We start from the raw sequence: 22,597 nt of genomic DNA, 5'->3' as shown, positions 1-22,597 counted from the left end.
AAATCTACTGAGGATAGCTTGGAGGAACTTCACCAACAAAAGGTATGTGGAGACTAAAACTTATCTATCACTCAGAAGTCTATTCTATTTTATATCCTAATGAGACTAAGTCGTATAACTCTATAGGCTTTTATATTATACAAATTTGATATTTCGAGATGAGTGTAACTCGGTTATCTATTTCTCGAATTATGTGTTGGAAGCTTTTTCCTTTAGCTACGTTCATCATATTTTTGACGAGTTATTTTGGAAACAATTTATTTGTTGGAAACTAAATAATAAGTCAACAGATGATCATGTGAAAATCGCCTTGAAACATCTTACATGATTTGTGTGAGATAATTATTTGATGTCGACTCGGAAAGTTTCGAATTGATCATTCAATCACTTATAAGTTAATAGTTTATGTGAGACAGTTATTGTCGTATTCTAAGGATGTTTCAATAATTGAAATGGGAGTTTAGAACAAATTAACCTTTGTATGGATATAACACAGTATGCATACCAGTATGCAAACTGTTGTGGTATGATTCAGGTCCGGAAACCTTGTTTGCATATCAGTATGGGAACGATTTTAACTGTTAAAGTCCGGGAACCAAGTTTGCATACAAGTATTCAAATGGTCCTACCTGAGTTAAGGTCTGGGACAGCAGTATGCATACCAGTTTGCAAACTGCTGGACAAGACCAAAGTACGGAAGCTATAGTTTACGTACCCGTTTGCAGACTTAATGGTTAGAGTTATAAAATCGGTTAATTATGTTTTCATACTCATGACAAATACATTTATGAATTAAGGAATGCAATCTTTGCAAACCGTGGCTTAATGTTCATGAATTGATTCTCATGAATCAGTCCGATTTTCATTTAATTGGTTCATATATATTTATGTGAAATAGTGAACAGTTGAATAACTCTATTTGAAACATAATTAGATTCATTTGATAATCTTTCATGTTTGATTGATCATCATAGTTGATCTAGAAGTGTTAGATGAATCTAGTTAAGACAAAAGTGTTCATATGTCTGACTTCGGTTAACTATTATTCAACCAACTGAATATACACGTGTAGGTACGGTTACCCATATCTAAATGAAACTATATTTCATTTGTGTGTAACAAGGTAAGACCATCTAACGTTGGATAGATATTGCTTTGGTTTTAAGCAGACTTATCTTGAATCTTAAATCATATTTTCATCTAACGGTGAATATTGAATGCTTTTTTACTAAGCTATCTTAGTTTTGATTGAAAGCAAACCTTAATTTGAAATAAATATAATGGATAACTCTAGAAACTGGAAAACCTAATCCCGACACTTTCTTGTATCCTAGTTGCGACTAGAGTCGACTCTCTTTTAACCTAGGTTTTTCAAAACCATTATAGGTTAACGACTTGGAGAATTCATTTGGGATTCGTGAAGCTAGACCCAAATATTTCTCCATAGTTACGTGATGTGATCTTACTCGTTCTATCGTATTGAGTACTATCTTCTCTAAGATTAACTCGAGATTTATCTTTGATAGGTAGATATAAAACGTAATCACAAAGCTCTTCATCTCATTCTTTGTGATTCCACAATAACTTCTTCTACTACCATATAGTTAAGTTATTGTGAGGTGATTGATATTTCTACTCTGTTCATCGGGAATATAAGACCGGATTATCAATTGGTTCTTGTTCACCTTTATTTATCAAAAGACGGAACAAAAACTTCATAGGTACTTCCGTGGAAGACAAATTTATCTATCAGAATAGACTTATCCGTGGGAGACAGATTTGTTTATAAGTCTTCGACTTTGTGTCGTAGCAACTTTTAATTGTGGGTGAGATCAGCTAAGGGAATCAAGTGCATAGAGTAATGTTGGGATTCAAAGACGTTAGGAACGCGATTGTACCTTAATCGGTGTGAGACTTGGTTAGGATTAAACCACATTCCAGTTCGAAGTTAACTTTTAGTAGGCTAGTATTTGTAGAGGTTTTATACAGTGTGGTGTTCAAATCTGGACTAGGTCCCCGGGTTTTTCTGCATTTGCGGTTTCCTCGTTAACAAAACTTCTGGTGTCTGTGTTATTTCTTTTCCACATTATATTTGTTTATATAATTGAAATATCACAGGTTATGCGTAGATCAATCAATTGGTAAATTCAACCTTTGGTTGTTGACATAAATTGATTGACACTTGGGCATTGGTCTTTGGTACCGCCCAAGTTATTTCTCATATTAATCGGGCTCATAGATTTCTATTTGTTTGATTGCAGATTTTATTGAGAAATTGAGATATAACTCCTTAGTGTATTTCTTTATTGATCTAGCTTTATAAGCTCTTGCTCTCGAAATTATATTGGATTTAGTCCATACAGATTGCCGAACAAATTATTGGGTGTGGTTATTATACCCCTGTTTTTCAATTGGTATCAGAGCAGGCAAACACGTTAAAGACCTCATAAGTCTCAGTTTGTAGCAATATGACTCTATGGACATAAGAGTTATCTCTGACAAACGCATCATCAGAAACAAAAGTTATGTTTCTACGAAATCTATTGAAGAGAAAGACTTGTCGATCTCACATATAGATGAACATTGTGTTCCTACGAAACAGTGTTACCCTGATTATCTTACTGACGAGTCTGACTCTAAAGTAGAACGGGAAGCATCCCAAGAGAGTGCAACGATTTTAAAACTTGTTAGAATCCAGGCAGTTGAATTCAATAGGGTGAAACACAAAGTCAATATGATTATTGGTATGGTTAAGGATCGTGATTCCTAATTAAGGATTCTTTGTGAGGAAAATGCCATAGTTTGTTCTTCTCGAACCTTACTCGAGGCTAAACTCAAGGAGGATGCCTTGGAAATCGAACGCCCGTTGATTAATCTCTCTATTCAACGTAAAGGTTGTTCTGTGGAGTCCACTATACCAATTGCTCCTGACTGAACCGTGTTATTAGAAAACGTGGTTATATGTAATCATGTTTCTCTGATGAAACCAGTTTCAGAAGCTAAATTACATGCCCTTCCTATTGTTAATGATGTGCTTGCACCTTCCACTAATCAAGGAATTACCACATCTCACGGAAGAAAGAAATCTTCTAACAATGTTGTCAAGCCTACTCACGCTAATCACTCTGGTAATCAGAAAAGTATAGCTCTTTTGTGATTCAAAAAGACGTGTTCAACAGAAGGGAAAATTGAGGTTTAATGTTATTTTGGTCGACTTCAACACACCTTAGATTTAATCCTCAAAGGTGTAACTGACATTCGGATGTCTAAACCAATTGGTTTTAGTACTCACCCTGAGAATTCTTCCAGGAAAGTCAGCTCAATCTGCTTGTCTGACGTGCGAACTTGTAATAATAGCATTAACACAAATCAGTCAAGAAGATTTCATAAATGTCCTCCTCAAATTAAGGTAGGGGATGATGTTCAAAATGTGAGAAAGGTACCAGAAGGTGAAAACGACAATGGAGATATGAAGGACAACCTAAAACTTATAATTGAAGGATACAAGAACCTTATCAACAAGCTTTCAAATTCCTCCAAACAAACTTCTTCTGGTAAGGATTCAAACTTAGTATCGTACCTTGATGGTAGTAAGTTTTATGATACTTTTTCACGCCAAAAAGGTTTTCATCCAAAAATTAGAAGGAAAAAGAGGATTAACCATGAACAATTTTCATTTGATGAGCATAAAGCTCATACTTGTTTAATTAATCACAAGGTTTGAAAACTTACTCATGAAAAATGCCGTTGAGTAAGATATGCTAATAAACATGTATACTTATTGGTAAAGTGTTCTCTGATTAGTTGAGCTATTTTCTTAGCGTTCATAGCTAGACTACCGTCTACATACATCTTTGCATAAGTATTTTTTTAGTGTCTAGAATTTCTTCCAGTGTCTAGCTTTTAAAATTTTGAAACATTAAGTTATGTTTAGTTTGCTTCTCTTGTGCTCTAAATTTTCCTCCTAAGAGAATATAGAAAGTAATTTTTCATATAACAAAATTTTTTTGTGTTCTTTTTTACCTTGTGAAAAGAACTTTACAGTCCATGTTTATAAGTTTCCTCTTATGGCTTAAGCTTGTGTTCGTACGGGTACCTTGTAACGTGTCATGAACCGACTCCAAAAACCCTAAAAATATATTCCCTGAGAAACTGTTTATATACCTAACCTATTGAAGTTGAGTTATCTCACTCTAGGTTATTTTTCTCATATCAAGGATGTCATCACCTTCTCACACTTGTGATTTTACAAAAGGGTTTCTATAAATGTATGGGTAACGGTTCCAAAGGGAAGAAGAAAAGAACCCTAGTAGATGCTAACGATGTCAAACCTCAAAATCCTGATTATTATTCTGATGTCTCATGCTATTATGCATATACTCATTAAGATTTAGAGCATGATGAAATGGTTTCTACTAAAGTGGTTCATGATTTTATTAAATACTTTGAGGAAGCAAAACTGCAGCTTGTTGATATTATGGAAAATCTCGATGCGTTACGAACTGAGTTGAAAAAGGTTAACTCTGACCTTGTTCTCATGAAGACACATGTTAAAGATCTTCTCAATGAGGATATCTTTTCCGAAGAAGCAATAGATGTTGTCAATCACAAGATCAAAGGTCTTAAGACTCGTGAGGGTTCCGGAAATGTTCTTTGACTTTGGTTTGAGTTTGTTTTTTGGTTCTTAGGAGTTGATTTTATTGTTTTCTAGGAAACTTCTTATGAGAATTTATTCTTGTGGTTAAGAAGGATAACTAGGGTTTGGAATAGCAAATATTGTGATTACACATAGCTATTGTCAACGATTTTCATCTTGCAATGTTTTAGATTTATTTATTTAAATTCTAAGTTATTTGGAAGATGATTTTGCAGTATTAATCTTTATTGGTTTTATATATTGCAAAAATATGTTATGGGATATGTGGGTTTACATCCGTGAACCATGATTATTCTGCTCAAAAGTTAAGTCTATTATGTTTTTATGCAAATATAGATAAAAGATAGAATGAACTTTTGAATATTCCGCAGTATTGATCTTTCCCTGACCCACTTCTATGTGAAAGTACTGTATGTCTCCGTAAGTTTTCTTATGTTGAGCATTTCCGACTAAATTAATTTATAAGGTCTTCTTGTGATTAATTTATTCGAGTTTTCTGGATACAAATTCATGTTTCATGTAATTTGTTAATGTCCAAAGAAATCCTCCTTTTCTTGTTAAAAGTAAGGTCACTCTCGTTGTTCTTTCAGGAATGACATTTTATATGGGAGGGTTCTTAATTGAACTCGTGCTTTATTGCCAAATCTTTGTGGGGAGTGCGGCTGTGGAATATTGTAGGAGTTATCTTGTATCTTTATAAACTGCTTGATGAATACACTAAGTTTCGACTATGTGAAATCATCGAAACAAAGTTGATATGTTATCTTTTAGTCATGAATTATCTCTTTGAGAATTTCATTATGATCCGCAATTTTCGTACCTTTGCCAATTTATATTGACGGGAGAATTATTTGGTAGTTCACACTACATACATATGGTTTACGGATCATTATGTAAGGGGGGGTGGTTTTCCTTGTGAGATGAAATTATTGACTAAGGGGGAGTGATACATATCCCCGTAGTATTATTTTCAGAGTTGTGATACAATTGGACTTCGATGTTGTATAATAATACTATGGCGATGTATAACAATGATTGAGAACAGATGTTTTTCACATGTTTTCTTGTTGTTATGGCTACGGATCTTGAATAACAATGATGCTGAGTTGAACACGTACATAATCACTGGAGTACTTGGAGTGGCGAAGAATTCAAGGAATGTTGAAGAAAGGAAATCAAGCATGATGGATTAGAAGCTATAAAGTTTATTTATTTGTGTAATCCATATGTATTGATAGTTTTGTCACTAATATTGACAAAGGGGGAGATTGTTAGAGCATTGCTCGGTCGAAATCGCAAGCGTTGCTATCTCAAGATTGTTTGTCAAGTTTAGGTGATCAAAATTATAAGTCTGGATTTCTAGTCTACTTATAACTACGTCTCGAACTAGGATATAATGTGCAGTTGAGCTTTAGATTTACGTCGTTCATCGATTGAAGATGAAGATCTACTGAGGATAGCTTGGAGGAACTTCATCAACAAAAGGTATGTGGATACTAAAACTTATCTATCACTCAAAAGTCTATTCTATTTTATCTCCTTATGAGACTAAGTCGTATAGCTATATAGACTTTTATATTATACATATTTGATATTTCAAGCTGAGTTTAACTCGGTTATCTATTTCTCGAAATATGTGTTAGAAGCTTTTCGCTTTAGCTACGTTCATCATATTCGTGACGAGCTTAATTGGAAATAATTTATTTGTCAAAAGATGATCATGCGAAAATCGCCTTGAAACATCTTACATGATTTGTGTGAGACAATCATTTGATGTCGACTCGAAAAGTTTTGTATTGATCATTCAATCACTTGAAAAATTACACTTATTATCTAATAGTTTTTGTGAAACAGCTATTGTCGTTTTCTAAGGATGTTTCAATAATTAAAATGGGAGTTTAGAACAAATTAACCTTTCTGGATACAACATAGTATGCATACCAGTATGCAAACTATTGTGGTATGATTCAGGTCCGAAAACCTTGTTTGCATACCAGTATGCGAACGAGACTTTTAAAGTCCGGGAACCAAGTTTGCATACAAATATGCGAACGGTTCTACCTGAGTTAAGGTCCGGGACAGCAGTATGCATACCAGTTTGCAAACTGCTGGACAAGACCAAATTCCGGAAGCTATAGGTTGCGTACCCGTTTGCAAACTTAGTGGTTAAAGTTATAAAATCGGTTAAGTATGTTTTCATACTCATGAACAAATACATCTATGAATTAAGGAATGCAATCTTTGCAAACCGTGGCTTAATGTTTATGAATTGATTCTCATGAATCAATCCGATTTTGATTCAATTGGTTCATATATATTTCTGTGAAATAGTGAACACTTGAACAACTTTATTTGAAACAGAATTAGATTCATTCGACAATCATTATGTTGGATTAATCGTCATATTTGATCTATAAGTGTTAAATGAATGTGGTTAAGAAAAAAGTGTTCATATGGATAACTTCGGTTAACTATTATTGAGCCAACTCAATATACACGTTTAGGTACGGTTACCCATATCTAAAAGAAAGTATATTTCATTTGTGTGTAAGAAGCTAAGACCATCTAACGGTGGACAGATATTTCTTTGGTTTTAAGCAGATTTAGCTTGAATCTTAAATCAGGTTTTCATCTAACGGTGAATATTGAATGCTTTATTACTAAGCTATCTTAGCTTTGATTGATAGCAAACCCTGATTTATAAAACTATATAAGGGAGAAATATAGCAACTGGAAAACCTAATCCCGACACTTTTTGTGTCCTAATTGCGACTAGAGTCGATTCTCCTTTAACCTAGGTTCCAAAACGATTATAGGTTAACAACTTGAAGACTTCATTTGGGATTCGTGAAGCCAAACCCAAATATTTTCTCTGTAGTTGCTGATCTGATCTTGCTTGTTCTATCGTATTGAGTACTATCTTCTGTAAGATTAACTCGAGATTTGTCTCCGATAGGTAAGATATAAAAAGTAATCACAAAGCTCTTCATCTCATTCTTTGTGATTCCACAATAAATTTTTCTACTACCATATAGTTAAGTTATTGTGAGGTGATTGATATTTCTAGGCTGTTCATCGGGAATATAAGACCGGATTATCAATCGGTTCATGTTCACCTTGATTTATCAAAAGAAGGAACAAAAACTTCATAGGTACTTTAGTGGGAGACAGATTTATTTATAAGAATAGACTTATCTGTGGGAGACAGATTTTCTTATAAGTCTTCGACTTTGGATCGTAAAAACTCTTAGTTGTGGGTAAGATCAACTAAGGGAATCAAGTGTGTATAGTCCTACTGGGATTCAGAGACGTAAGGAACGCGACTGTACCTTAATCGGTGTGAGACTTGGTTAGAGCTCAACTATATTCCAGTTCGAAGTTAACTTGTCGTAGTCTAGTATCTGTGGAGGCTTAATACAGTGTAGTGTTCAAATCCGGACTAGGTCCCGAGGTTTTTCTGCATTTGCGGTTTCCTCGTTAACAAAACTTCTGGTGTCTGTGTTATTTCTTTTCCGCATTATATTTGTTTATATTATTGAAATATCACAGGTTGTGCGTAGATCAATCAATTGGTAAATTCAACCTTTGGGTATTGATATAAATTGATTGACACTTGGGCATTGGTCTTTGGTACAATCCAAGTTATTTCTCATATCAACCGGACTCACAGATTTATATCTGTTCGATTGCAGATTGTATTGAGAAATTGAGATATATCTCTTTGGTATATTTCTTGATTGAGCTCGCTTTACAAGCTGGTGCTCTCGGAATTATATTGGAGTTACTCCATACAGATTGTCGAACGAATTATTGGGTGTGGTTGTTGTACCCCCGCTTTTTCAAAACCAGTAAAAGAATGTTCTCAGTTGTGGATTATATAATGAGACTTCGTAGTATTAGTCGGGTAAATAGTAAAATCAAATTTTTTTTGTGAAAAATATGTGATACACGATTAAATTTGACTTCACGTATGGAGCATCGTTCGCCATATCGGATATCGATATCGATCCTTACTGGTACAAATACGATGCACAATGATATCTATGACTCTGATTGAAACTGAAATTATCTACTTTGGGGTATTGTTGTCCTACATTATATGGATTTACATGTATCCCCTCCACCCCCACCCCCAAAGATGACCTATTAATGTTAAATTTTTGCCCTCTAAAAGTTGATCTTTATAAATAAACAAGGTCATATTTCTAAATTTACCCTTTTAATGGATTATTATTATTAAATTTCAATATAACCGATATGTATAATTTGATAATCATGTTTATATTCGTTAAATAAGTGTTTTCAACTGCTTTCCGGTGGTATAATTTTACAAACATCCGTGACATAGTTTGGGAGATGTGTTATTTCTAAATTTTACTAATCTTTATTCATAAGGGTATAATCGGAAAAAGTATCTAAAAATATCCCTTTTTCATCGTTGCCTTAAGAATTGTGCAAACTTGAAATAGGTCATCTTTGGAGGAACAAATGGCGTATAAGATTGTCAAATACACTTTCAAGTACAATAAATAAGCAGAACAAAGGTGATTGAACCACTGAATCCAAAATATTAATGTAATTCAAGTAAATTATTACATTAGTTATGACTAAGCATATATTATTGTTTCTACCGGTCATATATATAAATAAGAGGGAGGACCCATTGACAATCTTATATATACACTATCTTACAAGATTTTGTCCAATATTTCTTTAGAGTCCAAATGACAATGAATTTCAAGCTAATATTTTGATGAGACATTCCACTTATTAAACTATGAATTTCTAACAAAAAATAAGCATAATATGAGATACAAAACCTCACCATCTGCCTATTTTAACTTCGACCTTTAATTTTCAACGGTTGGTGGAGAAGTAAAATCTCCTATAAAAATGCACATCTTACTCATTGGCTCAAGTTTAGCAGATGTGTATGGTCTGAACCAAGGGAAACAAGCCCAGACAAAGTCTTTGAGAAAAGAGTAATCAGGTTTTAGTTGAATAACATCTCAAAATGAGTTGAAAAAGAAAGAGATCTCGGGTGTGGGTTGAGCGTTTCGACACCATCCATTTTCCGGGCTAGTTGATTCGGCAGGTGAGTTGATACACACTCCTTACTATATTTTGACTTCCATGACCACCGTGATGTTGTCTTAATCGACCAACATCCTTTGTGGGTTATAGGTTAGCGCGTAGTTGGGTACACCAAAGTACATATTGGCTTCAAATTTATTGTTGTTTGGACTCTAAAGAAAAACTGAGTCAAATCTTGTAAGATAATATCCATATAAGATTATCCATGGATCCTCCCTCTATAAATAATATGAAAATGAATTAAAGTTCAAATTTGAATTTGAATAAACATGAGATGATTGACTTTTCTTTTCTAAGTGATATCCCCATTTGCATAGACATTTGTAGATGAATCTTCAAAGTCTCGTCTATCACGATACTGATATTGAGATTGTTAATCCAAATTCCATTGGTTCTCCGTTATGAAATTGATCATTGAATGACATGGAATGCATTTGCTGGCTTAATCTATGGAATCTTAATTCATTGCATGGATATTGAAATGGTGTATTATTATTGCTGAACTATTTTTTCACTTTTTCGGACGTTGTCATCACTAAAAATGAATTGTTCTCACGTTCCCGATATCCACAAATATTTCCAATGTACATAGGAAAAAATTAACCCAGGTGCAATTTTTTTTATTATATCCTGCTCATTTATATTTCCAACAATAACAATCAATATCACTATACTTTAGCGCTTAGATGTATCTTATATTTCATATTTGTCGGTGTGGGTCAGTTTTCGTACGTGTCGACAGATACAAATAGATACAAATAAGATATGTATCGACAGATATGTATAAGATACTTGAAGATAAATAAATTAAGATTCATCAATGTCAACGTTATAAATATGATACATGAAAAAAGAGCTTACAGATACTTTAAATGCTGGTTTCGAGACTCTATATATCATGAGATCATTAAAAAAGCTTATGATATAGATGTTAGGGGCTCGCCGACTTTTCATTTTGTAAAAAAAAATCGAGGAATGTCAAATTTGGCCTTAATGACTATAATAAAAACCACTTTGGTAATATAAATCATAGAGTCAGTGAGTTAAATAATGAACTTCACTTTCTTAACTGCCAACCAATGACAAGTTAGAGTAATGAAGCGATTAAAAAAGTGTAATGTGACTTAGAGCAGTAGAAGAAAATTCAAGAAGATTGTTATGCTCAAAAGTCCATAGAGTAGTTTATCAAAAGCTACGACAGAAACACCAGGATCTACCATGGTTCTGTAAACAAAAATAAACATTATAATAATATTTCTTATCTAAAACTTCCTAATGGCCAATGGGTCAGTGACAGGGATCAACTTGAAAATTTACTAGTAGACCACTATAAGAATATTGGCACTACTATTAATCCTATTTGCAATAGGGACTTACTTGATTGCATTGATTCATGTATTACGACTACTATGGACAATGATCTTCTGATGAGCCCTATTACCATTTAAGAAGTGAGAAACAAAATTTGCCATATGGCTTCGTGGTATGCTCCCGGTCCCAATGGATTTTCACCGGGATTTTACAAGCAAAAGATGGAGCTCGTCATTAATGATGTCTGGATGACAGTCGAGAACTTTTTTGATTCAAAACATATTCTTAAAGAAATAAATCACATGTATCTACTCTTATCCCTAAAACTACCAATCCTTCTTCGCCATCCGACTTTAAATCATAGTCAACACAGTGAAACCTTTGCTAGGAAAAATGATCTCTTAGTTTCAAGATGCATATGTCCCTAATAGACATATACAAGATAATGTAGTGATTTCCCGTGAGCTTCTTCATTCTATGAAAAGGAAAGAGGATAAAGGATAAATGTGGGATGATGGGGCTTAAATTAGATATGTCTAAAGCTTTTAATGCAGTAAAATTGTCCTTCTTGATGGCCATTCTTAAAAAAATTGGTTTTTAAATGATTGGTTCGGTATTATCTTTCAATGTGTCAGTACCACTAGTATTTTCATCATGGTTAGTGGTTCTCCGTGCAAATCCTATAAACCCTTTAGGGGTCTGAGACAAGGTGATCCACTTTCACCTTATCTCTTTATATTTTGCATGGAGTCCTTATCAAGATACTTAATCATGCTGAGTCTTGCAAAATAATTAATGATATCAAAGTTATTATTGATTCCCCAAGCATATCACATCTTTTATTCGCCGATGATTGTCTTTTTTTTTTTGTTTTTTTTTTTTTTGCAAAGCATCTCACTCTGAAGCAAGCAACTTGATGACCATCATGAATGATTTCGGTTTTTGCTTTGGACAAATGATTAACTTTGATAAATTTGGATGCTTTTTTTTAGTATAAATGTCCATCCAGATATTTGCGTCTCTCTTATTAGATTTATGATTGTTAGGAAGGTTGAACTAAATGAGATGTATTTGGGAATCCCTCTCTTCATTGGCATATCCAAAAATGATGCTTTTATACACCTTGGTGACCAATTTGATAAAAGGGTGGCCAAATGGAGAAGCAAACATCTAACACGGTCGGGTAGGTCTGTTTTTGTTCAACATATTCTTAAATCTGCCACAATTTATCATATGAATACTTTCTTAATTTCTGATGAAGTTATTCATAAGATGGAAAGTTCTCAACCCGACTCTTGGTGGGATAAAAATAGAACGACTGGAGGTATATACTTTAGACAATAGGGTAAAGTTTGCTCTCATGAGCAAACTAGTGGCCTATGATTCAGAAATTTAAGGCACTTCAATTCCACTCTTTTAGCGAAAATTGCTTGGAACCTTATCCACTCACCAAATAGCCTGTACTATAAAATTCTTAAGTGCAAATAATCTATACATGTCATCCTTTGCATTTCCAAAATCAAAAGATTCTTCATGGGTCTGGAAATCTATTAGTCATGATCTTGAAATAGTTAAGAATAATGTCGTATGGGATTTCATAAACGGACGTAGTATTAAGGCTTTTAACGACAACTGGATAACGAATATCTCTTATCCAGTCTGTAACTACTACCCTAACCCTGAGTACGATGTTTCTAATTTCACTGATGCTGTCTGAAAAAGATGGTATTCAAACTTAGTGCGTATTTTCTTTACCCCTGAAAACTCCACAAAGATCCTTAACACTAGAATCACAATCTTTGGGAAAGATAGACTCGTTTGGCCATTTACGAAAACAGACATATTTACGGCTAAGTCGGCTTATAATTTCATTTTAGGTTTTGATAATAGCACCTTACAAGGTCAAAATTCTCAAAGTAATACTTATAAGAACATTTGGAAAGCCCAGGTCCTTCCAAAAGTCCAACTCTTTATACGAAAGTGTCTAGAAAATATCTTACCTACCATAGCTATATTGCATAGATATTCTCAGAACCAAGACATTCATTGTTATTTGTGTGATCGCATTTCTCTGGAATCAACAAAATATATTGTGTTGCATTGTCTCTTTTCTAGGAGTGTTTGGTCCCTGGTTCCTAATGGCAATATAGTCCTGCAAGATGCCAACACCGACATATCTATACAAGATTGGATTCATAAATAAATAGTTAATTCTAAAGATAACAAAATTTTATGTACCATTTTCACTACAACTTGGTAAATATGGTGAGATGGGTGTTTCAAAAAATTTCAAAAGAAAAATTGTTTCCCTAACACCACTGCTAGACTAGCAGTCAAGTTATTGGAAGTAACAATCAATGGTTTACATATCCATCATCATACTCAAATTGTTGGAGATACGTCCAAATAAAGTATTGACCAAAATTATCATCCTAATAGCCGCATCAAAAATCTTCTGTGATGTCTCTTTTATTGAAGATTCTACTAATATTGGTATTGGCCTTTATTTAACTGGCTCTCCAGGAAAATTACCAGGGCTGTAAAACAATCACACAACTAGCAAGAAATGCTGAAGAAGCGGAAAGCCCAATCATCTCTGAAGTCGTCAATTGGGTAATGTCTTATGTTTCTTACTTAAATAATAAATCTAATCATATTAGCTGGTGAAGTAGTACTCTTTTAGATGATTGCCTTCATTTATCAAACAGTTTTAATTATTTTGGAGTCCAGCATGTTAAGAGATATGTACTCTGTCTACCTATGGCTGACAAAGCAACTAAATTCTGCAGAAAGAATAACTCTGATGGGGTAATCTTCGTACCTTCAAACAATGTAATTTCAACTAATTTTCTAAAGAAATATAGTTTGCAATTCTGTTTTTTCCTATTCACCACGTATAAAAGTCAAATTAGGTTTGACTAATACTTTCACCATTACCTTCTTATACATTAACCTTTCTTTTCACTGAAAAACCATCTTAAAGGATATTAACCCTATGTAAGAATTTTTGATTTCATTAATAAACTATTATGTTTATTCCAGAAATTAAAAGACATAATGATTAAGACGATCCAAAATTGTTCATTAGCGGAGTACATAGAAAGTAAACATTCTAGAAAAGTATTTCACATGAATCATTATTATACTCACCCAATTTACAGTAGCCAACCATTTCAACATAAGGAATTGTTTGTTTGTTTCCATATACATGTGTTGTCTTCTTTTACTATGACCTAAAGCTTACATAGCTTTGTTATGTAGATGGTAAAAAACTAGACCATTCAATATTTCATCGTCCAGTTTTGGACGATTACATATGAACAGTGGATCAGTGAAAATCAACAAGAACACGCACTACTCTGGTCATTCACCAACGGTTGACTAAATAGTTCTTTTCAGAAAAGAAAAGTGCAGTTGAGTAAATCAATCTAAAATAAGTCAATCCAAGCCAAACGACTAGTTCTTCATCACACTAGGACAAACATAATCGGGTTTAAACATGAATTTCTTACGTCTAATCATACAAGAATTTCTATATACAATTAGGTTTAATTTTATCTTTTTTGGGCTTTGATTTTGGTAGAGTATTTTCTGCTTTTTTTGGAGACATATTTTAGATACAAAATCAAAAATTAGTACAAATAATTTAAAAATATATGAGAAATGGTAGTGATCGGTAGATGGATATAGTGTAGAAGAAAATGGTCGTGATAGAGACGGTGAAAAAGAATTATTTTAGAACTTAGGTTTTTCATCTTCTTCTTTATTTCCTCTAGTTATTGGGGTGGTTTTGGTGTTGGGTGCAAATACAAAGTCAAGTAGTGGTATTTAGTATATATATGGATGGTAAATAGGATAAACTATGATGACAATTAAAATAGGTGGCAAATAGGAAAAGTGTGGGTGACAAATAGATGAAACCTCGTGTAATAACTCAAAAGGATAGGAAAACCATGACGTGGAGTGAGTGTACAATAATTGGGGGCTGAACTTAAATTTTAAGTAGGTTAGGCTTGACCGTTTTCAAATCACAAGTCTCTCTGGTCTAGTCCAGTCTTGTTGCTTAAAATATCAGCACACAGTAACTCATTTTCATTTGGAAAATTTCAAAGTATCTCCCGCCTCTCTCACATCAGCGACTGTTATTCCTCCATTTCTACTTAAAACCCTCACTTTCTCCAACCACAGCAGTTCCGTACGACCGCCATTACTGAGTTCAGCAAGACGACCATATCAAAGATTCCTCAATCTCTTCATCGGTCATCCCACCTGTTTTGATACTTTTTCGAAAGTATTCATCTCGACTCGATTTCTTAAATTGGGGTTTTAGGGTTTTGAAAGATCAACCTTTGAAATAATTTCTGTTCCCAATATGTATATTTATTTAGGATGATTGTAAACCCTAAATTCCCTAATCCATCTCAGTAACACAACGTGTTCATTTTCTTGCAGAAAAATCTTAGATAATGGAGGAAGAGGGAAAGGATACAAGCCCTAAATGCCCTTATACTATAACAGTAAGAAGAAACCCCCCTAGAAAAGCAAAGAAAACCCCTTCCACCAACGCTCCCCCATCCAGTAAATCCACTTATTTCAAACCCAAAGATATTCGGCCATACCCGATCGACGATATCCTCAAGTGTGATGTCTCTCAAGCCCCAACTCCAGTGCCTATAGCACCACCAGAGAATCTGGAAAGTATAAGAGTCTTTCTTAGAGTAAGACCTATTGATATACGTAAAGTTTCTACCAAAAATAGTGATGTAGCAGCAAAAGGGGCTCGATCCAAGCTAAAAAGTGTTTCACCAAAGCGGGATTTGAAGAAGACAGCTAAAAGAAAAGAAGTCTGCTTGTGTGTTACTGATTCCCAATCGGTTACTCTTGCACCACCGGCGGGCATGCAGGATACAAGGCGTGTTAAAACTGAAGTGTACGATGGTTTTAACCATGTGTTTAATTCTGATTCCCTGCAGGTATACTATCAAAATTTGTGCAATTAAAGATTGTTACTTTGTAGTTCTTTAATTTTGAATTAGCTTGGTCTTGGTTACTTTTTGTAGAAAGACGTATATGAGAAAGTGATGGACCCTCTAGTATGTGATTTCATTGCTGGGAAGAGTGGTATGATTGCTGCAATGGGACCTACCGGCTCGGGAAAGACACATACAGTGTTTGGTTCTGCGAGGGAGCCTGGTATTCTGCCACTTGCGCTTCGAAAGATATTCAATTCCTCTGGGAACAATTGTTCTTCTGAGCTGGCAAGGTAAATGGTGATATGATTCTATAAACATAATTTATTATCTTTCAGTCAGTTGTATGATTACTATGTCATGTCACTTGCATAGAAGTAGCTAGGTGTCTAATTATCATTCATTTATCTAAGCTTGCAGGTCATACTATATATCAATTTTTGAAATATATTCTGAACGGGGGAAGGGAGAGAAGATTGTTGATTTGTCATCAGATGGAACTGATTTGTCTTCGCAACAGTCAACTATTAAATGTCAACAGGTAGTTATCCTTAAATCTTTCTTTGTTAAGTCACTTCTTGCCTTGGTGATATTAATTAAATAATGTCTAAAGACGATGCATTTGAGTCATTTTCACAGGTTTTGGTTACCAATGTTGCTGAGGCAGAATCTTTGATAGCACGGGGGATGTTGAAAAGGACTACTGCAATGACAAATTCAAACACTCAATCGAGGTACATAAGACTTCAGTCGCTTTACGGTGGTCTAACCATTCTTTATACGAAAAAGTTTTGATACTGCCTTGTTTGATGTGTATTACTGAAAAGAGTTTTGCACTGGATGAAAAGTCTGATCTCCATTCTACTGGTTTTATGTCTTTGCTTTTGAAGTCGGTCACAATGCATCATCAACATTATTGCCACTCAGAAAACTTTTGATGGGAAAGCTGAAATTGTACTGAATGGTCCTGTACTGAGTATTGTAGACCTTGCTGGTGCTGAAAGATCTCAAAAAACAGGGAATCAGGTTCTTACTTCTGCCTGATGGTCATAACTTCTAGTTACCATTTTGACACAAATACCAAAACCAATTGCTTAATCTGCAGGGAACCAGGTTGCTGGAAAGCAACTTCATTAACAACACATCGATGGTGTTTGCTCAGTGCTTAAGAGTATGTGCTGAATCCCCTCCTTGAGTTTTTTGGATGCAAAGTCCTATCCTTATATGTTGTAGGTTATTGATATATAATGTATTTTATAAAATATAACAAACCTAACAAAGATAAGCTGTTCATCAGCTGGCTCTCATGTGATATATTTTTCTTCCTCCTTAGTCATTGCTGGAGCACCAAAAGAACCCCAAGAAGCAATTGCAGAAGCACTTCCAAAACTCCCTGGTAATGCTTTACCTCTCTTTTTTTTCATTAAAGGCAGGCCGCATTGTGTTTTATTGAGCATTCAATATTGTAACCTCTTGGTAGTTTTATTGAACATTCGATATTATAACCTCTTGCTAGTTACTAGTCTGCTATATTTAGCCATGATTATGCATAGTCCTTGCATAACATAAACTTTTACTGAACAGCTGACCAAGTATTTAAGAGATTATCTGGAAGGAAAGAAGCGGATGACTCTGGTACGTGCTCTTTGTATGGCAGATGTTCTTTATCTTGTCATGAAAAGATTATGGCATCCGTATCTATATGTAAATATTAGAAGAATATGTAGTGATGTTTTAACTATTATGTATATCAGATTTTAACTGTCAAGCCAGGGGAAGATGACTATGTCGATACATCGCATCTGCTTAGACAAGCGTCCCCTTACATGAAAATAAAGTGAGCAGTTCCCAATTCTTGTTTTATATTATTTGATTTACATGGTAAACATATACCTTCCCTGACTGGATAGTCTACATTTACCTAATTATGCTATTAACGTCCTCTAGATTGAAAAATATCAGCCAATTGCAGTCAGTGACGTAGTTGACCTCTAACATAATCCATCCCGACCCGCATATCCTCAATCCCTTTTCTCCATCGCTTGTTGTAATAGTGTAATTTATTTATTCATCAATGTTATCGGGTTTTCCTTTCTGATTTTTATTCTGGTGTCTACTAGGTTTTCTACTGTAGAAGAACCATCCACTTTAGCATATCCCAAGAGGGCTGTTGAGAAGTTGCCTAGAATAGAGCAACCTAAAAGGAGGAAATTGCGTGAGCCGGATGCTTCTGAAGTACTCAGCAAACAATATATTCATTTGATTATCAAAAAATGTATAAAGATCTTTTTTTTTTTGCTGCAGTGACAGCCTAATGTGGATTTTTATGTTTTCAGATAGACGAGGCTAAGATTGTGAACAGTGAGCATCCAGTCTTGAAAAAAGGTTGTTAAAACAGTTTGTATCTTTTGTTATTTTGAAATAATTCTGTGTCTTTCCTTTCATATCTCTTTCACAATGGACATGAGACATTCATACTGATTGATGCAGAAAGGATTTTGAAGCAGCTTCAGCAACATGAGCTTCCGAATGTCAAAAAAGATTTGCATAAGATTTCACATTCTGAGAAAGCATGCTGCACTGAGTTAGCAGGGACTAAAAGAAGGGAACAAATTTTGCTGAATTTCTCAAAGGCTCTGTGGAGCGTTCTAAAGCAACATAAGCAAAAACTTGAGGTGTTGACCATTAATAGACAGCTAATGCATGTTTTTCATAATCATATGTTCTTTCATGCATCATTATTTTTGTTTTTCTATTTTTCTTTCTAATTTTTTCCTATTTCTTTTCTACATTCTTTTGGCATAAACTAGCACTCTGAAGTTGAGAACCAATCTTTAAAAGAAAACCTTAATATGGAAAGAGCTCGGTATCTAGAACTCGAAAAAGATTTGGGACTTCTGAAATTGAATGATTCTCACTGCACCCAACTGGCAAGTATTTCAACTTTAACTTGCTCAAATACATTTCTGCAGCATGTAATTCAATTTTCAATGTTTGGCCTATGTTTAGGTTGTTGAAGATTCTGCTTTAGGCTCTGGGGCTGCTGAAATTTATCAAGAGAAATGTACCATATATAAAGTACAAAATCTGGAGGTTTTGCTTAAGTCGTTAATATCCATCTGCACATCATACTTAAATTGTGTAATGATCTCAAGGCCAAACAAACTGAGGTTAAAATTTGTTGTCTCAGGTAGAAGTTTTTGATCAGTGCTCGCCAGTTAAAGACCTCAAAGTGGAGGACCATCAGGTAATCATGTCTGATATCAGCTTCCTTAGGAATTTGGGTTAGCACTATGGTATCGGTATAGATCATTTCATTTGTCTGTTAAGTCTTTATTATATTTTTTATGTATATGAGTATATCTATGTATACCCAACTGGCAAGTATTTCAATTACCTCCCAGAAGGTCGGGAAATAGAAACTTAATCCTCTATGTCATGCAGTTTACATATCAACATCAACTTGCTCAGATCATTTCTGCAGCATGTAATTGAACTTTCAGTGTTTGGTCTATGTTTAGGTTGTCGAAGATTCTCCTTTAGGCTCTTTAGCTGCTGAGATTGATGACGAGAAAAGTACCATATTTAAAGTACAAAATCTGGAGGTTTTGCTTAAGTCGTTAATACACTTCTACGTATTATATTTAAATCGTGCAATGATCTCAAAGCCAAACAAATTGAGGTTATAATTTGTTATCTCAGGTAGAAGTTTCTGATGAGCGCTCACCAGTTAAAGACCTCAAACTGGAGGACCATCAGGTAATCATGTCTGGTGTCAGCCTTCTACATACTTAAATCGTGCAATGATCTCAAATCCAGACAAATTGAGGTTATAATTTGTTATCTCAGGTAGAAGTTTCTGATGAGTGCTCGCCAGTGAAAGACCTCAAACTGGAGGACCATCAGGTAATCATGTCTGATATCAGCCTTCTACATATTATACTTAAACCGTGCAATGATCTCAAAGCCAAACAAATTGAGGTTATAATTTGTTATCTCAGGTAGAAGTTTCTGTTGAGTGCTCGCCAGTTAACGACCTCAAACTGGAGGACCATCAGGTAATCTTGTCTGTATCAGCCTCCTTAGGAATTCGGGTTAGCACTATAGTGTCTATGTTGATCATTTTGTTTGTCTGTTAAATCCATATTACATATGGCTATGTGCACCCAATTGGCAAGTATTTCAATTCCCTCCCAGAAGGTCTGGAAATAGAAACTTAATCCTCTATGTTGTGCAATTTACATGCCAATATTAATTTGCTCAAATACATTTCCGCAGCATGTGATTGAACTCCAGTGTTTGGTCTATGTTTAGGATATTGAAGATTCTCCTTTAGGCTCTGGGGCTGCTGAGATTGATCAAGAGAAATGTACCATACGTAAAGTACAAAATCTGGAGGTTTGCTTAAGTCACTAATATACTTCTACATATCATTTTTAAATCGTGCAATGATCTCAAAGCCAAACAAACTGAGGTTATAATTTGTTACCTCAGGTAGAAGTTTCTGATGAGCGCTCGCCAGTTAAAGACCTCAAATTGGAGGACCATCAGGTAATCAGCCTCCTTGGGAATTTGGGTTACGCTATGGTGTCTATATTGATCATTTCATTTGTCTGTTAATTCTATATTGTTTTGTATGAAATTACAGGTCAATAGTGCTCCGACTCAGTCCATGAATCAGGAGTTTAAAGCCTTTGTTGGGAAAGAAAATGCTGGAAACAATATAGAAAATCTGAAACATGTAGATATCAAAGATAAATCCCCAAATCAAGATATAGCAGGTTTAACTTTTGAATTTGCTTATTATGGTGCTGAAGTACGAGAATGATAGTTTATCCGTGTGAACTGCTGAAGTACGAGAATGTTAGTCTATCTGTGAACTTTAGTACGTATATGTGATTTTTATGGTTTCCCTACAGGAGCAGGTTTAGGCCTTTCAGTTTTGCTTGCCCGCTCACCACATTCGAATGTTTTGTCTGTTACGGCACTTAATGAAGAGGTAAGCGTTGAGTTTACAGTGCGGAACTAGAATTTCATTTTAAATCCAAATGCTGTTTTCTGAAGCGCTTTATAGAGTTACATAGCATTCAAACCACCTCATTAAGGGCGTAGCAGTTACGTCTTTTAGGGGATGTAAACCATGTATTCTTGTAATAAATAATTGGCGAAAGTATATTTAGTACTTTTCAATTTACATGCGTATTCTGTTTTCATGCTGTTACATTTGACTCTTATTTCTTACCAAGCTTGTTCGTTCACACTTTTTGCAGGCAGTATCAGAGACGCTTGCACACAATATCACGGAAAGTGAACAAGAGTGTTGTTCTCCTCTCAAATCTGTCAATGTGCAAAAACCTAGAAGGTTGGTAAATGGTGATGGTTTTATGTGATTAGCATCGCGATTACGCTGTAAATTGCAAACAGTGCCTACAATATTTGATTTTCTTTAAGATACTAATACATTTTTGCTCTGCTATCCAGGAAATTGCTTCCTGCATCTTCTTTATTGCTGAAAGAGCTAAATACATTGGACTTGGAGGTGGAAAATGAAGAACCAAAGGTTTATCCCTGTTTCTCTTATTTTTAATGTTCATTATTTCTGTTTGTGTGGTCAAATGAAATTAGTAAATGATAAACAAGTGCCTCATTGTCGATCTAAGTCCCTCTATTGACAGGTAGCCGACCTCATTATTGATTGTTCTGCACTATATATATAGGCTTAGTATTACGTACACTCATTGACCGCCATCTGTTGTAACTTTTCTGTTCACAGGGAGGTAGAGGTGGTAAGAAGTTCACAGAGGAAAGAATCATGTCCAAGGGCGGTGTTTCTCTCCTTCGGTTATTGAAGAGCAATGTACGGTCATGATAATTCACTGTTTGTGGGTGTGGACTTGGCAAAGCGACAGTATCCTTGTTGTTTTGGTGGGGGGATACTTTTGCTGACTGATTAAATAGATGAATTCGGTTGTTGCTCAACGGGATGTGGTTGTATATATTAATGTTAAAACTGCCTTAATGAGTACAGGTATATACTACTGAGGCAAAGGAGGATGGTAGTATAAAAATCCCCAAATTCTTTTTGTGCAACTGGTAAAAGAAGTGTACTCCTTGCATTAATGTGCATCTTTTCTCTCTTCACTTCGAGTCGAAAAATTATGATGGGTACATGTATCATGGTTTAAATAAGCTTTGTCAGTTTCTTTTTAATTTTTTTTAACTGAGCTCTATGTTGAATCATTGAAGAAATTTACTGCTTGTTAGACAGTCATCAAGACCTAGAAGAAAGGGGAAAATAAGGCTTGTCGCTGGTGCTTCTTGGATTGAAGTTGGGTTTATTTATTTTAGGTTATCGTAATTTACTAGATACCATCTCTTTTAGGCTAAAATAAGAGAGTGACAGTATTTTTTTCCCCCAAAAACAGAGGGAGTATGTAAGATGTAAGAATTAAGGTTTAGTCCCAAAATTATTAGGTTTTGGACGTTCTATTCCTCCCTTCTAAAGCTCGGTACTAGGAGGTCCAAATTTACCGGACTTGGAATGAATTAGTCATTTTTTGAACGA

General features: G+C 34.7%; 1 protein-coding gene across 6 annotated transcripts; it reads left to right on the top strand.

Annotated features, from left to right (window-relative positions):
- The first annotated feature begins 15,175 nt into the window (after window positions 1-15,175).
- Window positions 15,176-22,173, top strand: LOC113330385 (kinesin-like protein KIN-6). Of its 6 annotated transcripts, XM_026577207.1 has the most exons (27): window positions 15,176-15,353; window positions 15,515-16,035; window positions 16,123-16,325; window positions 16,453-16,573; window positions 16,672-16,766; window positions 16,923-17,058; window positions 17,138-17,203; window positions 17,366-17,428; window positions 17,617-17,667; window positions 17,787-17,869; window positions 18,153-18,267; window positions 18,369-18,417; window positions 18,523-18,707; window positions 18,843-18,962; window positions 19,042-19,125; window positions 19,223-19,279; window positions 19,554-19,637; window positions 19,735-19,791; window positions 19,882-19,938; window positions 20,034-20,090; window positions 20,347-20,430; window positions 20,527-20,583; window positions 20,681-20,813; window positions 20,952-21,031; window positions 21,303-21,394; window positions 21,514-21,592; window positions 21,806-22,173. In XM_026577207.1, the coding sequence occupies exons 2-27, from the start codon at window positions 15,529-15,531 to the stop codon at window positions 21,899-21,901; spliced, it is 2,811 nt and encodes a 936-aa protein (XP_026432992.1). In that variant the 5' UTR covers window positions 15,176-15,353; window positions 15,515-15,528; the 3' UTR covers window positions 21,902-22,173. The 6 variants fall into 6 exon arrangements, with proteins under 6 accessions (XP_026432992.1, XP_026432995.1, XP_026432996.1 ...); XM_026577210.1 differs by having other exon boundaries at window positions 15,176-16,035; window positions 19,042-19,110; XM_026577211.1 differs by having other exon boundaries at window positions 15,176-16,035; window positions 19,554-19,622.
- The last annotated feature ends 424 nt before the right edge of the window (window positions 22,174-22,597 follow it).

Source organism: Papaver somniferum, unplaced genomic scaffold (assembly GCF_003573695.1).
Source record: "Papaver somniferum cultivar HN1 unplaced genomic scaffold, ASM357369v1 unplaced-scaffold_118, whole genome shotgun sequence".
NCBI classification, from domain to species: Eukaryota; Viridiplantae; Streptophyta; class Magnoliopsida; order Ranunculales; family Papaveraceae; genus Papaver; species Papaver somniferum.
This window is presented reverse-complemented; position numbering and strand designations above follow the sequence as displayed.